Source organism: Pleurodeles waltl, chromosome 4_1 (assembly GCF_031143425.1).
Source record: "Pleurodeles waltl isolate 20211129_DDA chromosome 4_1, aPleWal1.hap1.20221129, whole genome shotgun sequence".
Classification (NCBI taxonomy): Eukaryota; Metazoa; Chordata; class Amphibia; order Caudata; family Salamandridae; genus Pleurodeles; species Pleurodeles waltl.
This window is the reverse complement of record NC_090442.1, coordinates 28,374,988-28,398,932: the sequence shown is the minus strand read 5'-3', so window position 1 is coordinate 28,398,932 and position 23,945 is coordinate 28,374,988. Positions and strand designations below refer to the sequence as shown.

Sequence of the window (23,945 nt, the reverse complement as noted above, 5' to 3'; positions counted from 1 at the left end):
GTGTACCGTGTGCCGTTGTATAGAGCACGGCAAACACTGTGCCTCATGTATTACAATGTTCCACTGTGGGAACCATGCCAAATGGTAAACGCATAGGTAATATTCTAGGTCTGTCCTGAGGTCCCATATGGGGAAATACCGCCTCCAGCGTATTAATTTTCTGTGCCAGCCAAAATTGAGTTCCTCCCGTTTTGCTGGAACTTTACCCATGATAGAGTGTACAGTCACCGGGTTTATACCTGGTGTAACTGCATGTGGTTGTGCTGGAGCAGCATGCGCTCGGTTTGTATTTAGTGTCTGCATCACAAATTGTACTAAGCGTCTATATGTAGCCGTTAAGTCTGTATATAAACGACGAACTTCAGCCACCGGCATATTTGCAACCGCAGGATGTGGTGTATATGTGGCCAATAAAGGCCAGGTCGGACCATCATTACTCAGTGGACCTAACCTTACTGGCAATATTGTATGGGGTAGGGTGCCATCAAGCCAATTATTATGTTCTTGATAAGAAAGAGTTATCTCTATGTATACGTACGCCCTGTACTGGCCAGGCGCGTTCGCAACCGTATATGTGTGAAATGTATTTGTATTCCCATCAGCTGCTGGAAATGTGACCCAGGAGTAGAAAAGTTCTGTCCTATAGGCTGCGTGGGCGGCCACCACAAACGTGACTGGACCACCCTGGATCGTAAGACCATGTGCAAGCAAATGTGCTGTGAGCGGCTGTCTCATATTAAGATCTATTTGTATTACCTGGGGATTCGCCATTAGAAAAACAACAATGGTTCAGAGAAGGCACACCAAGATGGGGTCTTTCCTTTTAAGGCTCAAGCTTGAACAACCATCCGCTATAATTAGGGTTACCTATATCGCGGTGGTGGAAGTCCTCAGTGCCACGGACGTCTCCGTTAAAGGAACTGAGGGATCATTATAATATATGAGACCGAGAGAGACTGGTGGACCCGAAAATTAGAGCCAGACCAATCGTTGGCGGCGCCATGTCGCGTAGGCTCTCATTATCCAAATGAGACTACTGGATTTTTGGGCGGGAAGATCGTTCACAGTGTGGGGGACTAAGTCTAACCTATGGCGAAGGACCTTTGTCACCCCAAATCCGGGTTGAGCTCCGGCTAACTAGCAGTGCCTTATCTCTCCCAAAGGGAAGAGACAATTGGGCAGTCGAGCGCATGACATCTTAGTGCTTCCCAGGGAAGTCGTGGTCACTCAGGTCCCAACCAGTTCTCTCATACACAGTGTGGTCTCATATATAAATGACAAAGGCAGTTTAAGTTTTAAAGATTGGTTTATTAAAACTACTGCATTTTAGATAACAAGGCGTGAGCCCCAATAACCAGAACCATACAACACAGTAGGATTGAAATAGTAACGAGGAGAGTGAAACATAAGAATAATGCTATCATAGTGCAACTAGATTACGTTCTCTCTCTAAGTTCTATTTTGAGCACAGCATGTTAAGCTCTAAGCCTGCCTTTCAGGTTCCCCCGGGAGGACATCGACCCTCATACCTGAGCAAAGGCCTGTGATCGGGATCAGCATCTGCAGCAGGGCAGTCAGCATCTAGTTGTGGGTTCCTGGTCGGAATCTCCCTCTTACGTGTACCAGGACTAGGAAGTGTTTTTATAACTAACACGCCAGTGTTCTAAGAAACGTCCCTACGTAACAATGTGTACTTTCTACGAACCCTAAAGACTTCGGGCCAGATGTAGCAAGCAATTTTGCCCATTCTTTATCTATGGGAAAATGTGTTCATACATATGACCCTAAACTTCTACCACGTCTATCGGCAATGTACCAGACTGTATCCTTGACTGAAGCACAGAGCGAGCAAGAATGTATTGTTTGAGAACTTCAGTGCTGAAGTAAGCTAAACAGTGTGATAGAAGAAAATAAAACAAGACCGAGAAACTGGTTATTGTAAAATAACAGTGTGAGGCTAAATAAAATGCATCTAGGGCAAAGTGCACAGAGGCCTAATACTTTAAGCAAACGCGCAGAAAGCTACATTAAAAATGGCTACACTACAGTGCTTGTACCAAAGCCTCACACAAAAGATGGAAAAAGGGAGATGAGGTTTTCTGTAGACTACAGAGGTCTCAATCAGGTAACAAAAACTGATACTCACCCTATACCCAGGGCAGATGAGATCATTAATACACTGGCATCTGCCAAGTATCTTAGCACTTTTGATTTTATTGCAGGGTATTGGCAGATCAAATTGGCAGAAGATGCTAAACCTAAGATGCATTTTCAACTATAGGAGGGCACTACCAATTTACAGTGATTCCCTTTGGTTTGAAAAATGCACCTGCCACTTTTCAGAGGTTGGTGAACACAGTCCTGCAAGGGTTGGAGGCTTTCAGTGCAGCATATCTTGATGATATTGCTGTCTTTAGCTCAACCTGGGATGAGCACCTGGTCCACCTTTGGAAAGTTTTGGAGGCCCTGCAAAAGGCAGGCCTCACTATCAAGGCCTCAAAGTGCCAGATAGGGCAGGGTAAGGTGGTTTATCTGGGACACCTGGTAGGTGGAGAACAGATTGCACCACTACAGGGGAAAATCCAGACAATCATGGATTGGGTTCCCCCTACAACTCATACCCAGGTGAGAGCCTTCTTAGGCCTCACAGGGTATTTCAGGAGGTTCATTAAAAACTATGGCTCCATAGCAGCCCCTCTTAATGATCTCACAAGTAAGAAAATGCCTAAAAAGGTATTATGGACAGCTAGCTGTCAGAAAGCTTTTGAGGAGCTCAAACAGGCCATGTGCTCTGCACCTGTCCTAAAAAGCCCATGTTACTCCAAGAAATTCATTGTTCAAACTGATGCATCTGAATTAGGGGTAGGGGCAGTCTTATCACAACTGAATTCTGAGGGCCAGGATCAACCAGTTGCTTTTATCAGTAGAAGGTTGACCCCTAGAGAAAAGCGTTGGTCTGCCATACAGAGGCAGACCTTTGCTGCGGTCTGGTCACTAAAAAAGTTGAGGCCATACCTGTTTGGCACTCACTTTATTGTTCAGACAGACCACAAACCTCTACTTTGGCTAAAACAAATGTAAGGTGAAAACCCTAAATTGTTGAGGTGGTCCATATCTCTACAGGAAATTGACTATACAGTGGAACATAGACCTGGGAGTACCCACTCCAATGCAGATGGACTCTCCAGATATTTCCACTTAAACAATGAACAATGAACAGCTACCTTCTATCAGTCTAAGCTGCTAGAAACACCTCTTCTACACTAATAAGGGATAACTGAACCTTGCACAAGGTGTAAGTACCTTTGGTACCCACTACAAGCCAGGCCAGCCTCCTACACTTACCTACAGTGGGTGCAACTGTTATACACAGCACCCAAGGCCAGGGCTTGGACAGGGCCTTATATCTCTGACTCGCGGGTATCCCCCTTATCCTGACTAGAAAAAGGGTCCCTACAGGGTGAAAACCGACTGCCAACTAGAGACCCCATTTCTAACATTGGCTGTCAGGGGTGAGGATAGGACTTGCACTTGGCTTACAGTGATTGGTGTACACTACCACCATCTCGCAGACCACTATGTGCCGCATACAGATTTTTTGGTTTTCAAATTTATTTCTTTGATCTGTTTTTGATGTTGAGTTCAAGCGAACCCCAACAACATTATGGCCCTCATTCCGACCCTGGCGGTTTCAAACCGCCAGGGTGGAGGACCGCGGGAGCACCGCCGACAGGCCGGCGGTGCTCCAATGGGCATTCCGACCGCGGCGGTAAAGCCGTGGTCGGACCGGCAACACTGGCGGTCTCCCGCCAGTGTACCGCCGCCCATTGGAATCCTCCAAGGCGGCGCAGCTAGCTGCGCCGCCGAGGGGATTCCGACCCCCCCTACCGCCATCCAGTTCCCGGCGGTCCGCCCGCCGGGAACCGGATGGCGGTAGGGGGGGTCGCGGGGCCCCTGGGGGCCCCTGCAGTGCCCATGCCTCTGCCATGCTCTGGCATGGGCACTGCAGGGGCCTCCGTAAGAGGGCCCCTAAATGTATTTCACTGTCTGCATTGCAGACAGTGAAATACGCGACGGGTGCCACTGCACCCGTCGCACCTTCCCACTCCGCCGGCTCGATTACGAGCCGGCGTCCTCGTGGGAAGGTAGTTTTCCCCTGGGCTGGCGGGCGGCCTTTTGGCGGTCGCCCGCCAGCCCAGGGGAAAACTCTGAATACCCGCCGCGGTCTTCCGACCGCGGTGCGGTATTCACGACGCGCAACTTTGGCGGGCGGCCTCTGCCGCCCGCCAAGGTTGTAATGAGGGCCTATGTCTCAATCAAGAGCATCTTCAGTTCCATCCCAGGATATGATTTTTGAGGAGGATAGGTTGGAAACCTATACTGTAGAAGAGCTGAAAGCAGTTTGTAAAAACCTCAAAGTTCAGGTCAGAGGCCTCACCAAAAGGTAGGAGCCACAAAAGACGCTGAGGGCATGGGCAGCCACCAGAGCTGCCAGTGGGCAGTCTGAGGATCCAAATGGAGATTTTTCTGACACAAATTCTAGTTAAGATGTACTGAGGGTGCAGGAGCTGCCAGGGGGGAGGTACCCCCTGTGCCAAGCAGCATTGGTGGATCAAAAGGCCTGACTCCAGAGGAGTTGCAGGACAGCAGAGAAGCCAGGAGGCACCAGATTGAGTTGGAGAGATTAAACATGGAGGCTCATAGGGAGCAGTGAACCATGGAGGAAAGAAAGATGCTTTTGGACCATGAGCTCAGAGTGAAAGAGCTGGGTGTGAGGAGCAGGTCCAGTCAGAATGGTGGCAGCAGTTCATCAGTGCAGTCAGACAGAATTGTGCACATTCCTAAAAACGTAGTGAGAGAGTACAAGAAGGGAGATTACATTCAGAGGTGGTTTGCTAGCTTTTGGTAAGGGGGTACAACCTCACCTACGCTGACATGAAGGAGGCCCTTCTCACTCGGTATGGTCTCACTCCTGACAAGTACAGGGATCAGTTTAGGCAGAGTAAGAAAACCGAAGCTGAATCCCAGACCTGGTTAGAATGTGTATATTTGTTTTGCAGAGCACTGGATGGTTGGATGAAGGGCAGTAATGTGACAGATTTTCAGGGGCTGTATAACTTAATTGCGTGGGAGCATTTGTCTAGTCTGTGTTTTGCAGAGCTGCGCCAACACTTGACTGATATTAAGCGGACTGACCCCAGGAAGCTTGCTATGGAGGCGGACTGCTGTGTGAGTACCAGAGTCCACAAAAAGATATATGGGAAAGATTCTGAAAAAGGTGGGCAGGGTTCCCAGCAACAGAGTAGGGGGGAACAAGGTAAACAAAAGGAGTTTCCCAAAGGGCCACAATCTACTATCCCGGGTAGGAAATCTCACCCCCAAGGAGATAAGAAACCATGGGCCTCTTCAGGCAAGCCTGCAGAGGCAGCGCTTTGCTTATGACCAGGAGGATCACATGAAGAGAGATCCCAAATGTCCCAAGTGGACACCACCACCCAGTGGTGGGCAGACCAAGGGGTTGACCAGTGTAGCGCTTGGAGAGGAGGTGGTCCCAGGTGGTGTGGGGATCCCACAAGGGACGGCGAGATGGTCCAAACAAACCTAATACCTGATAACACTAAGAAATACAGGCAGTGGGTGACCATCAATGGGCAGAGAGTAGAAGCTCTCAGAGACACTTGAGCCAATGTGACCATGGTCCAGTGTCACCTGGTGTCTGAAGAGCACATGGTTCCTGGTGTATTCCACCAAGTTGTTGCAGTGGACAAGTCGGAGCGCCAATGTAAGGTGGCGCAGGTTCCCTTTGAGTGGGGCAGGATCTCAGGTTCCTTGAGGGTGGCTGTGAGTCCTACCATGCCAGTTGACTGTCTGCTAGGCAACGGCCTGGAGGCTTCCACCTGCAAGGAGGTGGAGCTCAGGTTGCACTTGGGGATGTTGGGGTTGCCAGAGTGGGCATGCCTGACCACTCTGTCCATGGCAGCCAGTCAGTGTGATCAGACAGACCTGGAGCCTGAAACAGTGCCCCAGGTGACCACCAAGAGAAAGGGCAAGGGGCATGGGAAACCCACCCCAGAAGGTCCCACGGTCTGGGAGGAGGCTGACCTCGAGGGGGAAGCCCCAGCACCTACAGGGGAGCAAGTGGCTGAACTGGGAGACCTAGCTGAGCTGACCCACTGGCAGCAAGCGCGGGGTCCCATTAGAAAGGAGTTCTGCACAGAGCAGAAGGTGTGCCCTACTCTCATGGGTCTTAGGCAGCAGGCCAAAGACCAGGACCCTGGTGCTGAGCCCAAGGATCACCTGATATACAGGGAGAATAATCTTCTGTATAGCCATCCTAAGATTGCTGAACTTGGGCAGCCCGTGTGCTGGTGGTACCCCAGCTCTTCAGAGCCTTCTTACCGGGTTTGGCTCATGATATGCCTTTGGCAGTACATTTGGGGCAAGGCAAGACCTTTGCCAGGCTTGTTACCCACTTTCATTGGCCTCAAATGTGAAAACATTGAGATGTGTTCTGTGGATCCTGCCAGACTTGCCAAGCGAGTGGCAAAAGTGGAGGGAAATGTAAGCCCCCTCCAACCATTTCCTGTTGTGAGCACCCCTTTTGCATAGTGGGGCCTCTGGACCCCAAGACAGCCCTAGGCAACAGGTTTATCCTGGTCTTGGTGGACCATGGTACCCAGTACCCGGAACCTATCCCTCTGAGAACAGTGACAGTGCCCGTTGTGGCCAAGGCACTGATGGGGATATTTAGCTGCATGAGTTTCCCCAAGGAGGTGGTATCTGAGCGGGGTACCAACTTTATGTCCCTGAACATAAAGACCATGTGAAAGGAATGTGGAGTGAACTACAAATTCACCGCTCCTTAACGCCCCCAAAGTAACAGGTTGGTTGAAAGATTCAAACACACCCTGAAAGGCATGATTGGGGGTCTGTAAGACTCCATGAGACGTAAGTGGGACTTCCTCTTACCATGCCTTCTCTTTGCCTACCAGGATGTACCAAAGAAGGGGGTTGGCTGTTGTATGGGCACCCGGTCAAGGGACCTCTGAGTCTGGTGAAAGAGGGCTGGAAGCAAGCTCCTAGGAAGCCACCCCAGGATGTATTTAGTTACATGCTAGCCTTCCGAAACCAGACCGCCCGCTTCAGGAAGCTCGCACAAGAAAACCGCGAGGCAAGCCAGGACGACATGAAACACTGGTATGACCAGAATACCACTCTCGTTGAGTTTCAGCCTGGCCAAAAAGTGTGGGTCAGGGCCCCCGTAGAGTCTTGTGCTCTGCAGGACAGGTGGTCAGGGCCATTTGAGGTGAAGGAGTGCAAGAGTGACGTCACCTACTTGGTGGACTTGCAGGCTCCTAGGAACCCCTTGAGGGTTCTACATGTGAACCGCCTCAAACCTCACTTTGAGAAGTCCAAGTTAACCATGCTTCTGGCTACAGATGATGGGGCAGAAGAGGATAGTGAACCTCTCCCTGACCTCCTGTCTGCCAAGGAGCAAGATGGGTCAGTAGAAGGCGTAGTCCTCTCCCCTTCTCTGACTCTAGAACAGCAGAGTGAGTGTCGCCAGTTACTGAAACACTTTGTCACTCTATTCACACTCACTCCTGGTGTCATCCTTCTATGCTTGTATGATGTGGACACTGGGGACAGCCTGCCTGTGAAAAACAAAGTTTACAGGTTGGCTCATAGAGTTAAGGCCAGCATCAAGGAAGATGATGAATTTAGGGGTGATTGAGCCCTTGGTCCAGCCCATTGGTCTTGGTACCCAAGCCTGCTGCACCTGGTGCCACACCAGAACTTCAGTTCTGTGTGGACTACCAGGTGCTCAATGCTGTCACCAAAACAGACGCCCACCCCTTCCCCAGAGCTGATGAGCTCATAGATCGGTTGAGGGCAGCCAAGTTCCTCAGCACATTTGATTTAACGTCTGGGTACTGGCAGATTGCCTTAACCGAGGGGGCCAAGAAGAGGTCAGCATTCTCTACAACAGAGGGGTACTTCCAGTTCTGGGTCATGCCCTTTCAGAGGACGGCCAATCAGGTCCTGGCTGGGCTTGAAAACTTCAGTGCCACCTACCTTGACGACATTGCTGTTTTCAGCTCCAGTTGGGAGGACCACCTGCACCACCTCTGGGAAGTGTTGAAGGCGCTGCAAGCTGCAGGCCTCACTATCAAGGCCAGTTAGCGCCAGATAGGGCAGGGGTCGGTGGTGTTCTTAGGACACCAGGTAGAAGGTGTCCGGGTGGCACCCCTACAACCCAAAATTGATGCCATTCGGGCTTTGACACCCCCCAAGAACCAGATAGAGGTGAGAGTCTTCTTAGGCCTCACCGGAGGTTTGCCAAGGAATATGGCACCAGTGTTGCCCCCTTGACAGAGCTGACGTCTAAGCAGCAGCCTAGACAGGTGATCTGGACTGAGGCGTGCCAGACCCCATTTGACACCCTGAAGGATGCCATGTGAACAGCGCCCGTCCTCCAGCCTCTAACGTCTCTAACGTCTCCAAGGAGTTTGTGGTACAGACAGATGCTTCTGAGCATGGTGTGGGAGCAGTAATTTCACTCTCTAGACCAGCCTGTAGTCTTCCTTAGCAGGAGACTACTCCCCAGGGAACAGAAGTGGCGTGCAATTGAAAGGGAAGCTGTGGTCTGGACACTGAAGAAGCTAAGATCCTACTTGTTTGGGTTTCACTTCCGCGTTCAGACCGACCACAGGTCCACAGATCCCTCAGATGGATAATGCAGATAAGGGGTGAGAACCCAAAACTGCTGAGGTGGTCCATTTCCCTACAGGGGATGGACTTTACGGTGGAACACCACCCTGGCACAGAACACGCCAACACTGATAGTCTGTCCATATTCTTCTGCCTTAGTGAGGAGGACTCCCTAGAGGTTGAGTAGTTCCCCCTACTCTCAGCTGGAGGGACATGTGTTTGACCTGGCAGCTTTTTGGCGGTCTCCTCTGTCTTTTTGCCTTCTGACCTGGTTTTATGGTGTACTGGACTCTGTTTTTGCTGGTTTATTGTCTCTGCGCACTGTACCACTGCTAATCAGTGGTAAAGTGCATGTGCTCCCCATATAAGTTGTACTGTGGATTTGGTACTAATAAGTCCCTAGTGAAGTGCACTAGAGGTGCCCAGGGCCTGTAAATCAAATGCTACTAGTGGGCCTGCAGCACTGGTTGTGCCACCCACTTTGGTTGCCCTGTAAACATGTCTCAGACCTGCCACTGCAGTGTCTGTGTTTGCAGTTTTCAGGTGCTAATTCGACTTGGCAAGTGTACACCGGTGGCAACCTAGTGGTGTCAGTGGTCCGACCGTGGCGGCTCTGCCACGGTTGTAATGTGACTGCCGGACTGGTACGAGCGTGGAGGTCTGACCACCACTGCGGGCCTGGCAATCCTAGGACCACAATCAATCAATCAATCAATCAGGAATTTGTAAAGTACACTACTCACCCGTAAGGGTCTCAAGGCGCTGATGAGGGTGGGGGAGAAGGGGGGGGAGGTGCTGCTACTCCTCGAACAGCCAGGTCTTGAGAAGTTTCCTGAAGGTAAGGAGGTCTTTGGTCTGGCGCAGGTGGGTAGTAAGTGTTTCACGTTTTGGGGGCGAGGTGCGAGAATGATCTACCGCCGGTTGTAGTTCTGCTGACGCCTGGGACGGTTGTGAGGGCAAGGTCAGCAGAGCAGAGATGTTGGTCGGGTTATGACCGCTAGAGTCATAATAAAGGCCATTGTGTGTAATAAAAAAACTGAAGGGGCCTAACAATTAGTTAACCTTGTTGAGCTTTAACTATCACAGTTACCCTATTTTTCCAGTTTGTAAGAAAAATTAATTGATGTACTCCTTGGAGAGAACCATAGGCCTGATTTTTGATTCCTGAGCCTCTGAATGTACTGTATGATCTTCACACTCTCATTAAACTTTGATACAATCATCACTTATTACATGAAATTACCAAAACCCTTTTAAAACATGTTAACATTCTAAAGAAACCACAATCAAAGCATCAATGTAAAAACAAAGTAGAGCGTAAGAAGGAAAGTATATAATCTGCCCATCTTGGAAGTCGTTAGACTCGTCTGGAATGAATGTAAATGGCTGGAACTCTTCATCATTATACAGCAAAGAAACAAGAAAAGCCTTTAGGAGACAGTAAATACTAGAGATTGAAATATTTAAACTATAAAAACCTTTCATGTAAAACCACATACTTGGGTAAACTGATTGGCAAAGGTTTTCAATTCGCATTGTTTAGATGTTAATTTCCCTTCACATGTACGTGCGCTGGATGTAGAAACTCTTGCACATGCGCACATAGATACTGCTGAAGTCAGAACGGCTCCTGCCCTTACTAGCCATCCGGTAGATCGGTTTCAAGCTTGCCCCAAGGTTTTAGACAAAAGTTTAATTATGTTCCTCAAAAATACTTTCTCTTCAGAACTTATTCTAGATTCTTGGTGTGACCCTTTGATAGATCGATATTTAAAAAGGAAGATCAAAAACAGATGAAAAACTATGGCCTCGTAGCCCGTCTTGGTAGTGATGCTCAAATCTTTACTAAAATTGTATGAACCTAAAGAATGGTTAAAGCCACTTGGATTCTCCCCTTTTCGCAATGACGTACCCCGCCACTGACAATATATTGACTTTTGCAGTGCTGCAATGTAAATACACAAAACTCATTAAGGATGAGAAACTGTATACATGCTTTAAAGACTATTTGGCTGTATTCAATAAGGTGCTTGAGTTAAGCTTTGACAGAAACTACACAGCTGAGATATTTCTCGTTCATTGTTAATACTTCTTACAGATCACAATATTGACACCTGGCAATGGGTACGAGTAGGGCTGAACGATTAACTGACCAAACATATTTACTCTATTTGTGGTGCAAAGCAGCAATTTATTCTTGCTTCATTTTTCGGCCTCTATTCTTCTGATTTGTCCAACACTCTGAAAAAAGTTGCACATTCTCTCCGTAGGTGAAGGACAAAGACATAAGAAGGTTAATGTACTGTTTGATAGGTCTTGTGAGTAAGATCAACCGGAAGAGTGTAACAAACTGAATGATTTGACAGATAATTTAACCAAAACTAATACTTTTGTGTTTGGTTCTTGATTTTCTTTTACATTCAAGTGTTTTCTGCAAACTTCATCTTTCATACATACCAGCTCTGATACTTACCCAGCAGTGCCTCGAGCAGGGTGGATCCCTCCAGCCTGACCTCGAGTAGGGTGGATGCCTCCAGCCTGACCTCGAGTAGGGTAGATTTCTTCAGCCTGACCTCAAGTAGGGTGGATCCCTCCAGCCTGACCTCGAGTAGGGTGGATGCTCCAGCCTGAACTTGAGGAGCGTGGATCCTTCCCAGCTCTTGACATGTGCTAGTTATTTTGTTGCAGTGTTTTAAGCTGGTAGTTGAACTATTGCTGAGAGAGCTCCTAGAGCTGGGGTGGGAGGTTGGTGGGAGGTAAACGGGACTGGTACAGTGAGTTCTGCACACAAATAATGTAGAGCATTAATTCAGTGTGAGGATCTGAGTGTACTATATAATAGGTCTAGGTAGCTGTATTGTGAAGTACACTCCCAGGGAGCTTTGGGAAAGAACAGTTTTGTTTACTTCACCTCTAGTTCAACCCTGGGCAGCTGTGGCAGGGAGCAGTAAGGCACAGTAAACAAACTAAGTGTAAAGCATTTAACCACATGTTATATAGCGAAATAAGAAAATCACACACCAATAGACACAGCAACAATTTATAACAATAGAGTGTATTTTTATTAATTTTTTGAGTCTTTGATCATTAAAATCATCCAGAATGTTCTGGAGTTAGAGATTTTAGAATGTTTAAATACTTTTAAGTGCAACCACAAACAAGCATTGGCAAACATAAAGTAGGAAAACTTTTGGGAGGTCTGGAAAACTTAGAGTGTTCTGGCCCGGCTTGGGTGACCAAATCCGACAGGGACGAGCACCAGATGGCTAGAAAGGATACTTTGCACAGTTGGCTGCCCTCCAGGGCAATTTTTAAAGCAAGTTTCCAACTTTGAACACGACCGCCATAGGAAACAACCGAGTATTCCTGATGCTAGGTACAGCCAAGATGCTCACAAGGATGCTCAATTTGTGGTCTGGTCAGTTGGGGTGTCTCTGTGGTTCTTCAGTCCATGGGTGATGTGGGGGCAAACCTGGTCACGTTGATCAACGTCCCTCGAAGTCCTTTCTTTTGCAGTAGTTGCACAGGTGCTGCTGTACTACTGGGGCAATACACCGTAGTTGGAGGCAAAACATTTGGCGGGGGCTTGTCCCCTTGTAATCCAACAAATCTGGTCACTGATAGCTCTCCTGGGTCTAGCAGTCTTTGTTCTATCTCTGATTCCTTTGTTGGTGCGCCCGGGGACAGGTAGTAGGGAAACTTCCACAGAGGCTACCAATTTGTCTATTTGGGCCCTTCCAATTCTTGTGTCCCTGATGTCAGTTTAAGGACCAGCCACCTGATCCTTGGAGTCACTGGAGTTGGTGAAGTTTGGAAATCAAGTTTTCCAGAGGTCAAGAGCCACAGGCAGGATCCCAGCTCACTAGGTCAAAAGTGCAGCAGATGCAGTCCTTTCAGCGGTGCAGCTTCTCTTTGCACAATCGAAAGCCAGCAGGATAAGCCTTCTCCTGTCCTTTCTTCTTTTCCAGTGGTGAACTAAGGGTAAGGATGCCAGGGTTGCCCATTTTATCTCAGAAACATGCCTTTAGAGGACCAAGCGATTACTGGCCAATGGGCTATTGGGTCCCCTCCTCTCTGTTGATGCAGTTCCTGTGATGTGTGGCACCATGCTATCCCAGAAGTGCCCCTTCTTTCCCCTTCCAAAATGGCATGACCATTCCTTGGTTTTGAGGAGCAGGTTACCCATCCTCTGGGTGTGGCTACCGGTGGGCTACATGCCCATATCAAATCTGGTTCTAACAATGGTATCCCCCTCTTGGCCCTGTCTCCTAAATGTCTGCAGAAATAAAAGGCATACTGCTCAGGAGTGTTGTTCCCAGCAACTCTTCAAAGGTGCTTCGCCTGAAGCTCAACTTTTACGCTAACACCCTTTGCACCCTTCCTGGGGAGGAGGTCACACCTCGCTCCATGGCTAAATCCCTTTGTTCCCAGGTAAGGGAGTCATTCACACATCTCCCCAGGCGGCCAGTTTAAATGGCCGTTTTGAGGCCACTATACTAGCTGCAGTGCAAGGTAGCAACTTTTTAAAAGTTGCATAAAATTAATAGTGACATTAAATCTGATCTGACAATCAATCGGATTTAATTTCACCATTAATTTGATGCCTTACTTGACCTGGTTAGGTGGCTCCCTTCAGGAATTAGACGTGTTTAAGGGTAAACCATTTAACCCTGTGTTAGCTAATGGGGCTTCTAATTTTCCCCAGCAAAATGACAATTTGGAAGTGTTGCTGGAAAGATATATAAAAACATATGCTTCATTCACAAATATATTGCTCCCTGCCATATGACTTTGTAGCCCTGCTTTAAAAGAGTCTGACACTGCCCTTTCAAGTATTCAGTGGCACCCCGAAGTGTCTCTCATGATTTGTGCACGCAGTCTGGCACAAACAGTGCTGCGGTCCTGTGTGGACACTCTGCCTTTTATGTCTTGGGTACCATATATTAGGGACTTATAAGTAAGGCAGTGCTTGTCAATTGGGGGGTAGCCAAAGAAACATACTTTTGTATAGGGTTAATCACTGGCCCCGAGGTATGGTAAGCAGGCCTCAGTGAACTTTTAAAGTAAAAAAACAAGCAGCATCAGTTCCAAAAAGTGGTGGTGAACATGCAAAAGGATGCATTTCCTTACATTTAGATTTTAGTAATCTGAAAAGGGTGGCATATAGCATTACAAATAATGAATCATATGTTTACTTAAAGCTGAAACTGAGAACACAGGGGCTTGGCAAGACAGGATGGAGTATTGTGACTTAATTATCATGTGATGATGTGTTTTTCTGTTCTCTCTTCTTCCTTTCACAGGCACTTGAATATCAGAATGGGGAGAAGACCAGCTCCAGGAAAAAAAAGAAAAGTACAGTGTTCACCTGAACCCGTAAGAGTCACACTTCCATCTTCTCCTGTCCATAATGTTTCAGCTTCAAGATCCAAAAATAATGCTGAGAGGAACCATCAGCTGGAGCCGCTATCTGGGAACCTTCCCAATGTGATCCTTTTATCTATGCTAGAGAAGTTGGATGCCAAATTGGATAACTTTCAGAATACCCTAGAGGATTTACCGTCTAGGGTCGCTGGGCTTATGGAGCAAATATGGATAGCACGGGATCAATATCACCTTGACAATGGTAGTGTGTCTTTGGAGGTGGTCAGTCCGGTGACGATTGGAGAATATTCTTTCAGTAGGTCCCCTCCGGTCCCTCTTTCAGTCAGGGCAAGGGAGCAGAACCAATACCTTCAACCTACACCCCCGTACGGGTGTGAACCACAGCAGAGCCAGCTCCTCAAACCCATGTCTCCGGATGGCCGTGAACCACAGCAGAACTGTACTGTCTCCAGGTGGCCTCCCGATATTCCAGTCATCCCAGGTGAGCCAAGCCTTGGTCTTCTGCCAGTGACTGATGATGAACAGGAATCACAGCAGGACCAGTACATACAACTAGTGATCCCAGATGTACACAAACCAGAGGAACACTTGAAGAAGGAACCATTGTATGCAGACAGTTGGGACCCACAACAGAACTTCTTCATTCAGCCATCAATTCACGAAGAGCATGGGCCACAGCAAAACAACTGCAGACAGCCAGTGCTCCCAGATGAGAAGGAACCTGATGAACAAGAGCTGTTGTGGTTTGATCGCGAGGGTCCACAGCAAAACCACTGCATACATCCAGTATTTCAAGAGGACCAGAATCTACAGCACAACGCATCCCTGCAGCAGGTGCTCTCTGCACATGAACAACATCAGAGCTGCAAGACGGAGCCAATGCACCCTGAAAACCCCGATCAGCAGTATGACCTACAACAACCATGTACTGATGCGCATGGCCTGTCTGTACGCTCATCATTCTTGGCAGAGAATACTGCTGATAGGGGTGAAGCTATCACCACAGATCCATCAGAGAGAGGACATATGGAATCAGATGTATTGCTGTCCAAAGACATTCCAGGTATTTGTTTTGTTACAAGTGGGTACTAAACTGTGTAGTTCTGAAGGAATTTAACATAAAATTCTCCCAAGTGGATGTTTCCAGATTTTTAGTAACACCTGAAGTGGGCTGAATCTGAGTTGTGTGGAGTGGTATCTTTGGGGGGCCGTGATTTGGGTGGACCCTCACAATTTATGAATACACCTGAAGTGGTTCTGTACCTGGTATCTCCTCTATTTCCACAATGGAGCTGTTCCATACTCTTCAGAACTAGGCGGAGAATTGGGACTCTGCATATGAAAAATAATGAGCATTCTGGTCTATGCATAATAGTTCACATTCTGGTCTCAGGAGCTCTGAGGAATTAGTGGGAGAATCTGGGATTTCACCCCAAGCACCTTCGTACTCCTCGTCCTTTAAGTGTTAGATGCAAGTGAGATGTTAATTACTGAGAGTAAAAGACAGCGTCCTTTTTTCTTGCTAGTGCATACTAAACATATTAAAGATGGCTCAGGAGGGGAGGGGAGGAAGACCGTGTGTAGAGGAGAAGGTGATGTGTAGGTCAGGCTTGGTCTGTAGTGATGGAATGGATAGGGCAAGGGCCATGGCATCTACAGTTTTTTCTTAAACATTGACTGTTTTACTGTACTTTGTAAGGACATGTGTGTAGAACTGGTGGACCTGCAGGTCAGAGAGGGCCGGTTTTGTACTGTTTCATGTAGAACAACATATCAGTTCAAGGGGGTTTGAAGATTCATTAGGGTCTGTGATGCTGTAGTCTGTAGGCTTATGCACAAAGTATAAGGTGGTCTGAAGGTCCAGCTTGTTTAGTTGTATTGTAGTATACAGGCATTTGCTAACATTTATTATATCTGAAATGGGCACCATTATAATGCCCCTGCTGTGCCTGCAGGTATATATCCCTTTACATTTCTGTCACTTTTTCCCACCACTAAGTCCCCAATATCAGCAATACCAGTAACTCTGCTGCGGGGTGGTTGAAGGTAATGGTGATTTTTCTGAGATATGTGGAATTACTGGGGAAATATGACATCTGCTTCCCCCGATAATTCTAGAGTAGGATGATTTCTGAAGAAATTGTTCGCTCTATGACCATGTCTGTGCGAACAATAGCTTTGCAAATTCACATGCATTTCTTAGAGTCGATTCATATTTTCGCCATCTTTAGATGGCTAATGTATCTTGGCGCCTGTGTAGACTATCCAATGTACATTACGTTGAATGCACTAAATGGTGCAGTACCCTGTGTTAGGATAATCCCAAAGCATAGTCCTCCACTTTGATATCTGCCACCAAAGAACCTCAGATACACTCACTGACTACTCTGTTCATCCTCTCTGCTTGCCCATTACTCTGTGGGTGATAAAGACTAGTACATTTATGGCTGATAACAGTTCCACCAAAAAACAAAAAAACTCCATCTCCCTCAAGACAAATTGTATAACTTTTTCCAGTACCAATTCACCGAAAACCCACTTTGGCACATACAAACCTCACTTCCAACCACCTTGGCATGTAGTCCACAAGCACAATGGCAAATTTCTGATGCACATGAAGCATCTGAAACAGATCCAAAAAATCAGTGCAATTATCTTGGACTGGCTGCTTGCAACCAACCCAAGTGCTGTTAATTAGATACAAATCAAAAAGGACGCTCAGTGAGGTGCAACACATACGTATCTGATGCATTGTGAATTTAATATAACACTAGCACAAGCACATATATTGGCAATGATAGTTAAACAGTATATATTTATATATATATTTATACATAGAGTGTTTTTTATTCAATGATGGTTATAGTTAGAGGTAGATCATAAGCTGGCTACAATAAGTCATGATGCAGTGAATTGAAGTAATTCTGTCACTGAGACTAACAAAGGAGAATCCAGCCTTTCAACCTAGATACTGACCCCAATGGCCAAAATAGCCTCAGAATAATATATAAGCACTAAGTACACCACTAGCACAATAGTAGTGAAACACACAGAGGGTCATTATGAGTTTGATGGATTGAACATACTCTGCAAGAAAGTTTAGAGATCTTTGTAGCCTGACCTTATTGCAGCTGAACAGTACCAGATTGTCTGCGTAAAGTAGGTGTGTCAATGAGCACCCTCCCAGGTGGGGGGGGGTGAACGTTTCCAGCATCCAGAGCAGGTGTTAGGTCTGCCATAAATATATTGGACAGATGAGAGCGAGTACACAGCTTTGTTTCAGGCCAAGGGTTGTAGAGATTTTCCTTGAAAGCCTTGTGCCATCGCCCATCTTTATCCATACCCATGTGTCTAAGTATAGAGCAATTATTGCGTTGAGAAGGGGGGCCTGAAGGCCCCATTGCATAAGCTTGCTTCAGAGCAGATATCTGTTCACTCGATTAAAGGCGGCTTTGAAATCGATGAAGCCAAGATCTAGTTTCCTATGCCGCCCTTTACTCTGCTCTACCAGGAGGGAAGTTATTAAGATATTCGTCGTAGTACCCACTCCTTTCCTGAAGCCTGTTTGTTTGATGGGGATGATTTTATATTTTTGAGACCATGTTGTTAGTGCAGCAAGGAGCAGGTAGGCGTAGGTCTTTGCCTCAATGTTAATAAGGGCGATTAACCTGTAGTCCCCCGGATTAGCTCTATTGCCACCCTTGAAGATTGTATTGATTATAGAGCCTCGCCAGCTCTCAGGGATGCCTCCTCCTAAACTTGCTTCTAGGTATTAAGGAGGTTAGCACTTCTGAAAAGAAGACTGTTTCTTCCCTAAAAATGACTTGCGGAAGGCCATTTGGGCCCGGGGCTCCTTCCCAGTTGGCCTTAAGGAGTGCTCGGTAAGTCCTATCACACGACTGGGTGAGTTTGATCATCTCCCCGCTGTCCAGTGAGATGTTTTCTGTGTCGGGTGTCCATGCTGGTAGTTGCGGGGTGTTTCTCCTGGGGTTGTGCTTTGCTGTAAAGATTGTCTTAACGTGACTTACCCAGGCCTTTTCCGGGATGTTTGAGTTGTTAATTGAGTTTCCTCTCATATTTAGATTATTGGTAATACTCCAGAATTCCCTGTGATTTTTCCCTTTAGCGGCATGTGTTATTTTTAGTCAAAAGGAGCTCGTGACTTTGTCCTTGTCTTTATGTATTTGTCTTTTGTGCGCTTTCTTTGAGTTCTTCAGTTGTTCCCAGAGTAGCAGGTTGCCTAGGCATGCCTTCAGAAGTCTTGCAAGCTTCCTTTGAGCTTTTTTGAGGAGTTGAGCTTGTTTTGAGAGGTGGGCCGGAGTGACTCGACAAGTTGGCTGTGATGGGTTGTGATGGGAATAATGGTCCTGTATTTTCACGTGGAAGTCCTTCCAGGCATCCATTATGTGTTCGTGGATTTTAAGGTTCTCCAGCATCTTCAATTTTGCGGATAAAGATAAGGCTTCTATTGTGGCAGATGACCAGTGTAGTCTCTTCAAGCTCGTTGACTTTATTGGCCCCATTTGTGGTAGGGCAGGTTCGTGAACAGACAAGGAGGACCTTAGGGTCAGGATTTGATACGAATGGTTACTGGAAATGGTATATTTTATTTGAAATTGCTGTACTAATGGGATCAGGGGTAGCGTGACTAGGGTGTAGTCTAGAATAGACCGTGAATTAGGGCCGTGGAAGGTGTGGTTCGGGGGGGGGGTCACCAGTGAGCTTCTCGTTTAATACCCATAATTTGAGGTATTCCAGTTGTGAGAAAGTAGCCTCTTTCTAGCCTTGTTACCCCCACTTTTGGCCTGTTTGTGAGTATATGTCAGGGTTTTTTCACTGTCTCACTGGGATCCTGCTAGCCAGGGCCCAGTGCTCATAGTGAACACCCTATGTTGTCAGTATGTTTGATATGTGTCACTGGGACCCTGCTAGCCAGGACCACAGTGCTCATAAGTTTGTGGCCTATATGTGTTCCCTGTGTGATGCCTAACTGTCTCACTGAGGCTCTGCTAACCAGAACCTCAGTGGTTATGCTCTCTCTGCTTTACAAATTTGTCACTAACAGGCTGGTGACTAAATTTACCAATTCACATTGGCATACTGGTACACCCATATAATTCCCTAGTATATGGTACTGAGGTACCCAGGGTATTGGGGTTCCAGGAGATCCCTATGGGCTGCAGCATTTCTTTTGCCACCCATAGGGAGCTCTGACAATTCTTACACAGGCCTGCCACTGTAGCCTGCGTGAAATAACGTCCACGTTATTTCACAGCCATTTACCACTGCACTTAAGTAACTTATAAGTCACCTATATGTCTAACCTTCACCTGGTGAAGGTTGGGTGCAAAGTTACTTAGTGTGTGGGCACCCTGGCACTAGCCAAGTTGCCCCCACATCGTTCAGGGCAAATTCCCCGGACTTTGTGAGAGCGTGGACACCAATACACGCGTGCACTGTACATAGGTCACTTCCTATGTACAGCGTCACAATGGTAACTCCGAACATGGCCATGTAACATGTCTAAGATCATGGAATTGTCACCCCAATGCCATTCTGGCATTGGCGGGACAATTCTATGATCCCCCAGGTCTCCAGCACAGCACCTGGGTACTGCCAAACTGCCTTTCTGGGGTCTCCACTGCAGCTGCTGCTGCTGCCAACCCCTCAGACAGGTTTCTGCCCTCCTGGGGTCCAGGCAGCCCTGGCCAAGGAAGGCAGAACAAAGGACTTCCTCTGAGAGAGGGTGTAACACCCTCTCCCTTTGGAAATAGGTGTGAGGGCTGGGGGAGGAGTAGCCTCCCCCAGCCCCTGGAAATGCTTTGATTGGCACAGATGGTGCCCATCTCTGCATAAGCCAGTCTACACCGGTTCAGGGATCCCCCAGCCCTGCTCTGGCGCGAAACTGGACAAAGGAAAGGGGAGTGACCACTCCCCTGACCTGCACCTCCCAGGGGAGGTGCCCAGAGCTCCTCCAGTGTGTCCCAGACCTCTGCCATCTTGGAAACAGGGGTGTTTGTGGCACACTGGACTGCTCTGAGTGGCCAGTGCCAGCAGGTGACATCAGAGGCTCCTTCTGATAGGCTCTTACCTCTCTTGGTAGCCAATCCTCCTTCCTAGGTAGACAAACCTCCTTTTCTGGCTATTTAGGGTCTCTGCTTTGGGGAATTCTTCAGATAACGAATGCAAGAGCTCATCAGAGTTCCCCTGCATCTCCCTCTTCACCTTCTACCAAAGGATCGACCGCTGACTGCTCAAGACGCCTGCAAAACTGCAACAAAGTAGCAAGACGATTACTAGCAACCTTGTATCGCTTCATCCTGCCGGCTTTCTCGACTGTTTCCAGGTGGTGCATGCTCTGGGGGTAGCATGCCTCCTCCCTGCACCAGGAGCTCTGAAGAAATCTCCAGTGGGTGGACGGAATCTTCCCCCTGCAACTGCAGGCACCAAAAGACAGCATCACTGGTCCTCTGGGTCCCCCTCAGCATGACGAGCGTGGTCCCTGTAACTCAGCAACTCTGTCCAAGTGACTCCCACAGTCCAGTGACTCTTCAGTCCCAGTTTGGTGGAGGTAAGTCCTTGCCTCCCCACGCTAGACTGCATTGCTGGGTACCGCGTGATTTGCAGCTGCTCCGGCTCCTGTGCACTCTTTCAGGATTTCCTTCGTGCACAGTCAAGCCTGGGTCCCCGATACTCTAACCTGCAGTGCACAACCTTCTGAGTTGTCCTCCAGCGTCGTGGGACTCCCTTTTGTGACTTTGCGTGGTCTCCGGTTCACTCTTATTCCAAGTGCCTGTTCAGGTACTTCTGTGGGTGCTGCCTGCTTCTTTGAGGGCTCCCTGACTTGCTGGGCGCCCCCTCTATCTCCTCCTCCAAGTGGCGACATCCTGGTCCCTCCTGGGCCACAGCAGCACCCAAAAACCTCTACTGCGACCCTTGCAGCTAGCAAGGCTTGTTTGCGGTCTTTCTGCGTGGGAACACCTCTGCAAGCTTCATCGCGACGTGGGACATCCGTCTTCCAACGGAGAAGTCACTAGCTCTCTTCTTTCTTGCAGAACTCCATGCTTCTTCCATCCGGTGGCAGCTTTCGTGCACCTTCAGCTGGCACTTTCTGGGCTCCTGCCCACTCTCAACACTCTTGCGACTATTGGACTTGGTCCCCTTGTCTAACAGGTACTCAGGTCCGGAAATCCACTGTTGTTGCATTGCTGATGTTTGTTTTACCTGCAGAATCTCCCTATCACGACTTCTGTGCTCTCTGGGGGTAGTAGGTGCACTTTACACCTACATTTCAGGGTCTTGGGGTGGTCTTTTTTTCTAACCCTCGCTGTTTTCTTACAGCCCCAGCGACCCTCTACAAGCTCACATAGGTTTGGGGTCCATTCGTGGTTCGCATTCCACTTTTGGAGTATATGGTTTGTTTTGCCCCTATACCTATGTGCTCCTATTGCAATCTACTGTAATTTTACACTGCTTGCATTACTTTTCTTGCTATTACCTGCATAATTTTGGTTTGTGTACATATATCTTGTGTATATAACTTATCCTCATACTGAGGGTACTCACTGAGATACTTTTTGGCATATTGTCATAAAAATAAAGTACCTTTATTTTAAGTACTACTGTGTATTGTGTTTTCGTATGACATTGTGCATATGACACCAGTGGTATAGTAGGAGCTTTACATGTCTCCTAGTTCAGCCTAAGCTGCTTTGCCATAGCTACCATCTATCAGCCTAAACTGCTAGAAACACCTCTTCTACACTAATAAGGGATCACAGTTTCTGTCACACCTAGTGGCATTGGCCTTGCCACACTGGCTGCTTGTCCCCTTACAATGGATAAGTACAGGTAGACAGTTTAAATAAATGGTGTTGAGGCCCAGGCCTACAGGGACACAGGTGCCAGTATCACTTTGGTGACTGAAAACCTAGTGCCTCCTGAACAACACATCATTGGACAACAGTACAAGTTAATTGATGTCCATAACTCCACTAAGTTTCTTCCCTTAGCTATAGTTCAGCTTAGTTGGGGTGGAGTTACTGGTCCTAAGCAGGTGGTAGTGTCATCTAGCTTACCTGTAGACTGTCTCTTAGGTAATGACCTAGAGACCTCAGGTTGGGCTGAGGTAGAGTTTTATACCCATGCAGCCATGCTGGGTATCCCTGAGGAATTGCTCCCTCTAATTTCTACTGAAATGAAAAAGCAAAGGAGAGAAATAGGCCTGAAAACTCAGGATCCCTCTCCAACAACAGGTAAAAAGGGTATCAAAGTATCCCCTACCCACTCTGCCATTCAGGATAGCATTCCTGTGGTTGGAGAAACCTCTCCTGGGTTGGCACCTGTACCAAGGGAACCATCAGCTGGCACAGCTGTACTCCCTGAGGTAGCAATACCTCTCTGTGGGATCACTAATATTGGTGAGAAAAAGTCCACCATTGTAGTTAACATGGAGCATCCTTCCAACCCTCCCAGAGAAACTTTAGTGCAGCAACCCTGCACTACCTCAAAACACTTAGGACAGCACCCCTGCCCTAGTGTGGATCTCATACGACAGCATACCTGCCCTGCTCCAAAACAGGAGAAACAGCATCCCTGTTCTCTGTTACTGCCATATGGACATCGTTTTTGCCCAGCTATGGCTTTACTGAGACAGAATCCCTGTTTGGCATTCTCATCACTAGAAATAGGTGCAGTGGACAATTCCCACTGTTCAAAACTAAAACTTACTGATAGGAACTCTGAAAATATATCTTCACATTGTTGGTTAGCTAAAAAACTTCAAACAGGGTGGTTTATATCCCCACAGGGAAGTAACCATATAGTGGATGATAAAGGGAGTAACCAGTCTATTGCAGAGCTACTCTCCACTTATCACCACTTAGACAATAAAGACTCAACTGGCCAAGGTTAGCCTTATTGTCCTTCAATTGGGGGGGGGGGGTGTTAGAAAGTAGCCTCTTTTTAGCCTTGTTACCCCCACTTTTGGCCCGTTTGTGATTATATGTCAGGGTGTTTTCACTGTCTCACTGGGATCCCGCTAGCCAGTGCCCAGTGCTCATAGTGAAGACCCTATGTTGTCAGTATGTGTGTTATGTGTCACTGGGACCCTGCTAGCCAGGACCGCAGTGCTCATAAGTTTGTGGCCTATATGTGTTCCCTGTGTGATGCCTAACTGTCTCACTGAGGCTCTCCTAACCAGAACCTCAGTGGTTATGCTCTCTCTGCTTTCCAAATTTGTCACTAACAGGCTAGTGACTAACTTTACCAATTCACTTTGGCATACTGTGTAGGAGGCTGGGCTGGCTTGTAGTGGGTACCAAGGGGTACTTACACTTTTCACCAGGCCCAGGTATCCCTTATTAGTGTAGAGGGGTGTCTAGCAGCTTAGGCTGATAGAAAAGGTAGCTTAGCAGAGCAGCTTAGGCTGAACTAGGAGACGAGTGAAGCTCCTACAGTACCACTAGTGTCATATGCACAATATCATAAGAAAGCACAATACACAGATACACTAAAAATAAAGGTACTTTATTTTTATGACAATATGCCAAAGTATCTCAGTGAGTACCCTCAGTATGAGGATAGCAAATATACACACGATATATGTACACAATACCAAAATATGCAGTAATAGCAATAGAAAACAGTGCAAACAATGTATAGTCACAATAGAATGCAATGGGGGCACATAGGGATAGGGGCAACACAAACCATATACTCTAGAAGTGGAATGTGAACCACGAATGGACCCCAAACCTATGTGACCTTGTAGAGGGTCGCTGGGACTGTAAGAAAACAGTGAGAGTTAGAAAAATAGCCCACCCCAAGACCCTGAAAAGTGGGTGCAA

General features: G+C 47.5%; 1 protein-coding gene across 1 annotated transcript in view; it reads left to right on the top strand.

The window, feature by feature from the left end:
- LOC138287302 (zinc finger protein interacting with ribonucleoprotein K-like) overlaps positions 1-23,945 on the top strand; it is a 57,316-nt gene that overhangs the window by 20,588 nt on the left and 12,783 nt on the right. Inside the window, exon 2 of the mRNA XM_069227655.1 lies at positions 14,016-15,160. Coding sequence (XP_069083756.1) covers positions 14,032-15,160 — 1,129 coding nt within the window. The 5' untranslated portion in view covers positions 14,016-14,031. The remainder of the gene's footprint in view (positions 1-14,015; positions 15,161-23,945) is intronic.